Below are 8465 nucleotides of genomic sequence, written 5' to 3' on the forward strand. Positions count from 1 at the left end.
ACAGATAGAAGGAATAACAGAAAATATCATGGAACTAAAAATATCAGAAAGAGCAAGCAGAGGTAGATTAATAGTGCCCAAAACTATACCAGGAAAAATAAGGAAAGCACACAGGACATTATTCCACTACGCACCAGCATCGATAATGCAGAGTCTATTCAATGCGTTGCCAGCTCATCTGAGGAATATATCAGGAGTGAGCGTAGATGTGTTTAAGAATAAGCTCGACAAATATCTAAACTGCATCCAAGACCATCCAAGATTGGAAGATGCAAAATATACCGAAGATGTACTAGCAACTCTCTGGTAGACATTAGAGGCGCCTCACACTGAGGGACCTGGGGCAACCCGAACGAACTGTAAGGTCTGTAAGGTAAGGTAAGGTCTCTCTGAGAAAGGCAGCAGAATCGCTGTCGAAAGCTATTTTGAATTTTAGTATCATTGACATTATTGTGGTTATCATTTTTTTCCCATTTATTGTTACTCACCACTGAGTTGCTTATTCTGCATTACATTACAATCAATAGTATCGTCACTAATTTTATCACTAATACTACGTACTGATTAGGCTATTGACGAATTTCAAATCACTCCTTCGCCCTCCAACAGCTAGGCTAACACTGCTCGAGAGGGCAGTGCTCCCAGTGATTTTTTTTTTTTTTTACCAGAACAAGAGAATGGTAATCATTTTTAAAGGATTATTGATAATCTATACCTAATTTCTCACATCCATGTATATATTCATAATTTTGTGCATATATATTATGAAATCTTTATAGAGGGTGCTGCAGTTTTCGCAGTGCCTGCTGACGAGCTGCCACTGCTACTATGTATTTACATAATGTGACATTGTTTTATAATATTGTGTCAATGTTTGTAATCCATAATCAATCCAAAGTCTATTATGAAAATACATTGGGGGAGCAATGGAAATCCACTCCTCTCTCTAGGACCATTTATTTTGTACAGTTACATATTGCTCTCATGTAAAAATAAAGCTAAAAATCAGCTCAAATTAACCCAAATTCACCCGAAATAGCCCCTTGGTTTACACTGGCGCAATAGTATATATGTGCACATTTCTTCAGTAGCTGACCAGTTGTTATTTTCCTTTCATTATAGTCCTCCCACAGTTTCAATATAGTCCTCGCACAGTTTCATTATACCTCGCACAGTTTCATTATAGTCCTCGCACAGTTTCATTATAGTCCTCGCCCAGTTTCATCATAGTCCTCGCACAGTTTCATGACACGCCCTTGTAGCTCCTTGACCTGCTTTCTCTGACGTCTCTTTAATTTGCCCTCTTTGACAAGCTTAATTCACCCGATTCGGTATTTCCTTTGCCTCTAAGTATATTAAAGATATAAGTGAATAAGATGCAAGGTTACTTTTTTGGCTTTTTTGTTCAGCTTATGATGCCACCCCTCATATCGTTTGTTTGTCCTAATACTGCACAAGCCCGCCAAACAATGGCCAGCTCTCCATTTTCCCTTCATATCGTTGTTTGTCCTAATACTGCTCCCAAGCCCAAACAATGGCCAGCTCTCCATTTTCCACACCTGACTCTGCAACCATGTTAGGTCAACATAATCCGTAAACTCTAACTGACCCAATGACACACACCTTGCCTGAAAGCTCATGCAAGGTTTCCTTATTATTATTGCTATAATATAAAATTATTTGTATGCGTCCGAATCGGCCAAAATAAAGGTCTGAATTAGCCTAAAGAATTCTCCGAATCAGCCTAGTAAATGGTCCGAATCAGCCATGGTCCGAATAAGCCTGCCATTCGTTCGATTCCCCTGCTCTGCCTACAAGGAGTCAGAGGAATTTATTTCTGCTTATAGAAAGTCATTTCTTTGTGTACTTTTGATCCCACAATAAGCTGTAGGTTCCGTTGCTGAGTAACCGATTGGTTCCTAGCCTCTTAAGAACATCTAATCCTTCGGGCCAACCGTAGGAGAGCTGTTTATCAGCTCGGTGGTCTGATAAAACTAAGATATACTTAACTTTTACCTGTGATGTCGATGTTTTGCCTCTGTGTTCCTGGTTATTTGAACGTATTAAGATGTAATGCAATTATTCAGGTTATAAAATGATGCTGAACTCGTTGTCAATTATGCATGGGCAACTTGACACTTAGTGATCCAAGGGTAAAATATCTTAAGAGGGCTATGTGTTTCTCCTATGCAATTATCCTCACTTTTTTTTCTCTCTCTGTCTTTTCAGTTTGAAAAAACGTATACTCAGAATTAAACTCCTGTTGAAACCATGGGGGGAAAAAAATTTAAGGGTAAACCTTTTTCATTGAAGAATGAAGACAGTAGGTTCGAACATGCCAATCAGTATGATAAGAGAGGCAGTGGAAACGCGAACTACGGAAATGCTAAGTACCAAGGAGGAGGATCATGGATTGATAGTGACAAGAGATATGACAGGCGACAAACATCATATGGAGGCCGAGGTCAACAGCATCGAGGCAATAATCGTCATTATGGAGCCTCTAGTGCCACGCAGTACAATGGAGACAGAAGTGTCAGGGATCGTGAAAATGGTGGTACAAGTGAAGTTTATCAGAGCAGAGAAATGAATGGACAAGTGGGCAATATGGGAAGGCAGACCATTTTGTCTGAAGGGCTGAACCCAAGGGACAGCGAATTGTAAGTATTTTTGGTGTAGATGCAAGCAGTTCTCATTCCTAGGACTGTGCTTGTCATTTGAAATGAGGTGCATTGCCACAGGCAGCTAGTTAACTTGATTACAAAATGTATCAGGGATTAAACTAAATATTGGTTACGTACAGTGGAAAACGTCAAGTCAAAAATGTCATATGTTTTGTGGTTTTCTATTATTTTAAGTGATGTACTGTGGTGTTGCATCTGTCAGTTCCCTTTGGTTCATAGGTGATCAGTATGTTGTGATATACAAGAGTGCTCCCCTGGTATGGTGGGGTAGATTTGATTGTCAAAAAATGCAAGAAGTAAGCCTTCAGTCTCTTAAACTTCCATTTGCTTTGATCTTCATAAATAATTATTGCTGGGCACATTTGATTGATCCCCTTTCTGTTCTCTTTTTTCTTTGACAGGAAAACACTGGTGTGCACAAGTTGCCAAAACCCTTATAATCTGAAGGAACTTATCCCAAAGAGTTTGCCATGTGGCCACAGTGTTTGCTCCATCTGCCTAATGGGACTTCTTGAAGGAACTCCTCGTTGTAAAACATGTGGAGCAAAGTTTGAAGATAAGCGAGAATTTGACAATTATCCAACAGATTATCAACTACAAGGTATTATTGAGGCAATGCATATGGAAGAGAGTGCAGATGTTAGGAGAGAGGAAAACAGATTAAGTAGACAATCATCAGAACATTCCAAACAGGTAGTGACAGTTGGTTCAGACGAACCAGGGAAAAATGCAAGAAAAAGGGATAGGCCACTTTCTCAAGAAAGGTCACCTCATGGCAGCAGGTGTCTGGAAATTGGGATAAAACCATCCCATTACTGTGCTCTCTGTTTAAAATGGGTGTGTGAAAGGTGTGGTCAAATTGAACACAGTCAGAATAAATGTTACCTCATTCCAAAGGCAGAAGCACTTGGTCAAATGAACAAAGCTCAGAAAGATGGGGCAAAAAGTGCACAGGAGGCACTTGAGAGCACACTGACTGAATTAACAAAGTATGAAGAATCTTTGGATTCCTTCTCCTTAGTGATGCAAGCGGCCTTTGAGTCTATACTTACAGAAAAGGAACGTGTCAAGTCGATGAAAGAGGTTGGATTAAAGAAAATAAAAGGCTTGAATGCAGTAGTAGAAGACCTACCAAATGTAAAAAACTTGCCAGAGGCCTTAGCAGCTATAAACCTTGTTGAGAGTAAATGTATGGAGACTCAGGTCTGGCAAGAAGATAATTTAATGGGAACACTGGATCAAAGAAAAGTGGTAAACATCACCAAGGTCAGTATAGTTCCTCTTTGTTGGTTTATGCTTTGAAATAATAGGTAATAAATCAATAACGTGGAGATAATCATAAACTGTGGTTGACACTGGTATCATTAGCTGTGTAATTACTCCATGAGTGATATGTTTTTATTTGTGAATTAATGGTTTTGTGCTGTTGTATTATTATTATTGTTTTTTAGGGATGACCAATTTGCCGTCGATTTAAACCTTAAGATGAATGTTACCCACCATCTCTAGGTTTTTGTGAGAAATCTGTTTTTTTTTTTTTTTTTTTTTTTTGTCTTTGTGATTAGAACCAAGTTATTTATTCAGACAGGTCAATACGGTATATGTACAAGTTTTAAGCTCTGAGTTGTCTCTGTAATAAGGGAACTTTTTTTTTTGTTTGAGATAAATTGACCACCATAATCATAGGAACAAAATTGCTGAAGTCAGTTTACAGAGAATAATTGTCAGTAGAATGAAACCCATATTTTAAGTAAGTTGGCCTATGTTGAGACAATTATGTGTGTGTGTTGTAGATCACACAAAAAGGGAACAGACTTGGGATCCCTTTTGTAGTGGTGGTAGTTTTTATAGTCTACATTTACTGTGGACTTGGCATATTTTTCACACATCTCCCAAACTGACATAACACTTCTGTCTCTCATTGTATCTGCCCATACCCTCTTATGAAATACTATTGAGAGTCATTGTGAACTTGGCACCAAGCATTCACGTTCGCCTAAAATCCTTGGGCCATGACTTCACAGGGGTACGAACAGTGAACCCTTTTTGGCCCGATATCTTTTTGTAATCTATAAAGGGACACAGATTGTATTTGTTCTCATCCTTACATCCTTTTTGGATGTGAAGGACACAGAGAAGAAGAGTAGAGAGAGGGTCAGAACCACTCCAGGGTAGACGAATTGCTTAATTACGAAAATGGAACGGTGATCTTCAGGGTTTTGGACAGCTAAGTAAACATTGGCCAGAACTGACCTGTGTAGCTTAGATGGCCCAGTCACTGACTGACTTGTCCCTTCTGGTCTCCTGTCCTTCCCCAGTCTTAAGCCTATTTTAAGAGCATGGGAAGATTGCCTGTATACTCTGGGAGTGCCTAGGGGAAATACCTTTAGTCTTTGTGTATAAAGATAAGCTGCCTAAAAATACTTCAGAATTCTGCATATTAAATTTAGGTGGTCAGGAGGTTGGTACAGTATTGCTGCCCTCCTGTGTGTATTGACAAAATTCTCATTGTTTAGATAACCAAATGCTGGTTATGATGCTTGCCATGTTCCCACTCATTTGTCTATTAAGCCAAAATTCCTTTCCCTTCAGGAAATTTTACTCTGCACTGTCTTCATGAAACTCATGGCAGAAAACGAAGCCAGGCCATGTGGACATCTTTTGGCTCAACACCACGTTAATGGCGAACGCGTATACTCTCACTTGGAAGCCAATGGAGGCCGCGTACTAGTTTATGCCCTCAGGAAAATCAAAACAGTTCCTGTAGGATCTCGAGCTGTGTCTGTAAGTACAAGCAAATTTTTTAATCTTTGGTGTGCACATGAAGGGTCATCATTACTTGCATTAAAATGTAAATTTCAAAATAGGTTTTGGTTACTGTATGCAGTCAGTCAGTGCTGGACTGGAAGTCTGTTATTTTGTTTAGAGGTCGACAATGGACTGACAAAGTTTCCACAAAGAATGATAATATGCCAACGAGAAGGAGTGGTACAGGACCTTAGCACAATTCATTAATTTGTATCTAAAGAAGGAATGATAACAGGACCTTAGCACAATTCAGTAACGTGTATCTAAAAATTATGTAATTAATCTACATATGCAACCAAATAGATATTGGGGTAGAATATCGAGCCTTACATGACAATGAAAAAGTGTCATACCTACATCAAGTAAACAGTAAATAGAGATCACATCAGTTCTGGTATATGGTATCTTGGAACCTAAAAAGACCTCCAGCACTTAAGGGTTTATTTTTTTAAAGTAAAATTTAGTCAAAATTATGGAAACATTCAACTTCCTTTATTTACTTATTCATATGTTGAGGATTAAGGCAACCATATATACTTTTAGAACATCAGAAGTGGTTGTCTAATTGTAAAGAATACAGGGTTAAAATTTTTGTCTTGAGTTCAGAAATATCTATTTTAAAATTCTCTGATGCTAATAGCTCAATAGGGACTCTGTATGCCAACCTGATCAAGATACCGCAATTTGAACAAGAGTTGTGAGTTTACAAAATGCAAGTTTTTATTCTAGCATTCTTCAGTTAGGTTAAGCTCAGTATGTGAACAGCTGTATGTACTCTAGTATATACAGCAATGTTGAAAATGTCAGTGGTGTAACTGTATTTAATCAGCTTTCACCATTACAGCTAAATTCCATCCTGACCTGTCTGGATAGGGCCTCATCGCTAACATTCTTGGACATAGACTTGAATGGTGTGCGTAAGGAACGAGTGTTCATCAGACTAACCGGTGACACGGTGAGAGGACGCCAGTTCTTGGCTTTGTGTACTGGGATGTTGGGACCATCATTTCGTAAAACACCATTCCATCGCATGTGGTGGAAAGGACGCCCTGGAGAGCACTTGTGGGGAGGAGATTACGATCATCGAGATGGGAGTGGAGGAACCTCCCTCTTGGAACATATGAAAGAGGAGATAGATGCAAAACCTCTTGGTCGAAAGGTGCCAGTCACGGCTGGACTTGTCGCGGGGCGCTATGAACAGGGCAATGTGAGTTCTGTGTTTCGTATCTATACGAAGGGCCAGAAGACTGAAAGCAGGCGAGGTGCTTACGGAGGATACGCAGATCCCCCTGAAGAGACCGCTGAAGACGAAGCTGCCTTTGGGCAAGTGGAACATGGCCTCGGTGTACTTCAGGAGGCTATAGAACATGGTAACATTCAGGATGTCACAATTATCGATTGTGGGATTGTCATTGAAACTGGAATGTTCCAATAACTTTAGTACTTAGGCTAATAGCCTAAACATGGTTATATATAAACTGTTAAGTAGAACTATACAGTGTTCCTTATATATTCAAATTTATTAGGTTTTGTCATTCCACGAGTTTTTAAATAGTTATACACCATCTTTGGACTAGACCCATTTTTTTTTTTAAAATAAGATTTGGGATTAATCATAGGTTTGTTATGTTGGTTGCCAGTGTTTTATTACAAGTAAAAATCACATGATGCTTCACCTACATAAATTTGGTTAAATCTTGAATTTATAACACTTGTTGGGCTTTCATATAAACAAAAGATGCTCTCTCTCTCTCTTCTTCTCTCTCTCTCTTCTCTTCTTCTCTCTCTCTCTCTCTATCTCTCATCATGTAAGCCTCACGCCTCACTCATCTCCTCCTTCTCTCCACTCATCCAAACTCGACTCAACATCGTCAAGCCCAACGCTCAGAACTCATCTCGTCTCACCTGCCTTTCCTCGAAGATCCTCCCCTCGCCTTAGGATCGTCAGTCCTCTCCTCTCGCTCTCTCTCTCTCTCCTCTCTCTCTCCCCCTCTCTTCGCCCTCGTCGTCCTCGTTTCCTCTTCTCTCTTCCTCTCTTCTTCTCTCTCTCTCTCTCTCTGTATAAGTCTGAAATTGAGAGATCGCAGCTAAGTTTTGTGGCTGATTATGACGAAAGGTCTTGCATGTAACTTTATACAGAAAGTAAATTTTTTTATGATTTATGATTGTCTTGTTATTCTGTGGCAAAGCATAAAATAAAAAATATAACTCTTTGGGACATTTTTTTTTTTATTTTAGCCAGCACAATTTTTTTTGGAACTTTTTTTGTTCTTTTAGCCAGCACGAATTTTTTTTTTGAACTTTTTTTTCTTTTTTAAAGCCCGCACAATTTTTTTTTTTGGAACTTTTTTTTTTTTTCTTTTAGCCAAGCACAATTTTGTTTGAACTTTTTTTTTTCTTTTAGCCAGCACAATTTTTTTGGGAAATTGTTTTTTTTCTTTTAGCCAGCACAATTTTTTTGGGAAAATTGTTTTTCTTTTAGCCAGCACAATTTTTTGGGAAATTTTTTTTCTTTTAGCCAGCACAATTTTTTTGGGTTTTTTGGGGGGGGGGGGGGGGAAATTTTGTTTTTTCTTTTAGCCAGCACAATTTTTTGGGAAAATTGTTTTTCTTTTAGCAGCACAATTTTTGGGACTTTTTTTTTTCTTTTTAGCCAGCACAATTGTTTAAAATTTAATTGTTATATTTAAGTAGGTAAAAGCTCACCCGTAGAATAGAAATCGAAAGTAATTTACATATAGATATATAAAAGCCACAAACAAAAAACTAATGGTATTGCAACAGTAGGCAGAGAAGAAAGCCGCAAAATGGTAAGTACTATAGCTGAAGGAATCGACAAAGGGCATAGAAACCCAACTCATATGAGAAAGAGCGCAAAAAAATAAAAAAACTAGCGCCTCAGTGGCGTGGTTGGTATGGTGTTTGCGTCTCACCTCTGTGGTCGCGGGTTCGATTCTCGGCCATTCCATTGAG

General features: G+C 38.8%; 1 protein-coding gene across 1 annotated transcript; it reads left to right on the forward strand.

The window, feature by feature from the left end:
* Positions 1-2229: 2229 nt before the first annotated feature.
* Positions 2230-7081, forward strand: LOC135212938 (uncharacterized; the record flags this gene model as incomplete). Its single annotated transcript, XM_064246684.1, is given in 4 exon segments — positions 2230-2660; positions 3086-3950; positions 5277-5468; positions 6337-7081. Coding segments are annotated over 4 exon segments (2037 nt in total). The 3' UTR covers positions 6928-7081.
* Between the last annotated feature and the right edge of the window lie 1384 nt (positions 7082-8465).

This window comes from Macrobrachium nipponense, chromosome 42 (genome assembly GCF_015104395.2).
Source record: "Macrobrachium nipponense isolate FS-2020 chromosome 42, ASM1510439v2, whole genome shotgun sequence".
Taxonomy (NCBI): Eukaryota; Metazoa; Arthropoda; class Malacostraca; order Decapoda; family Palaemonidae; genus Macrobrachium; species Macrobrachium nipponense.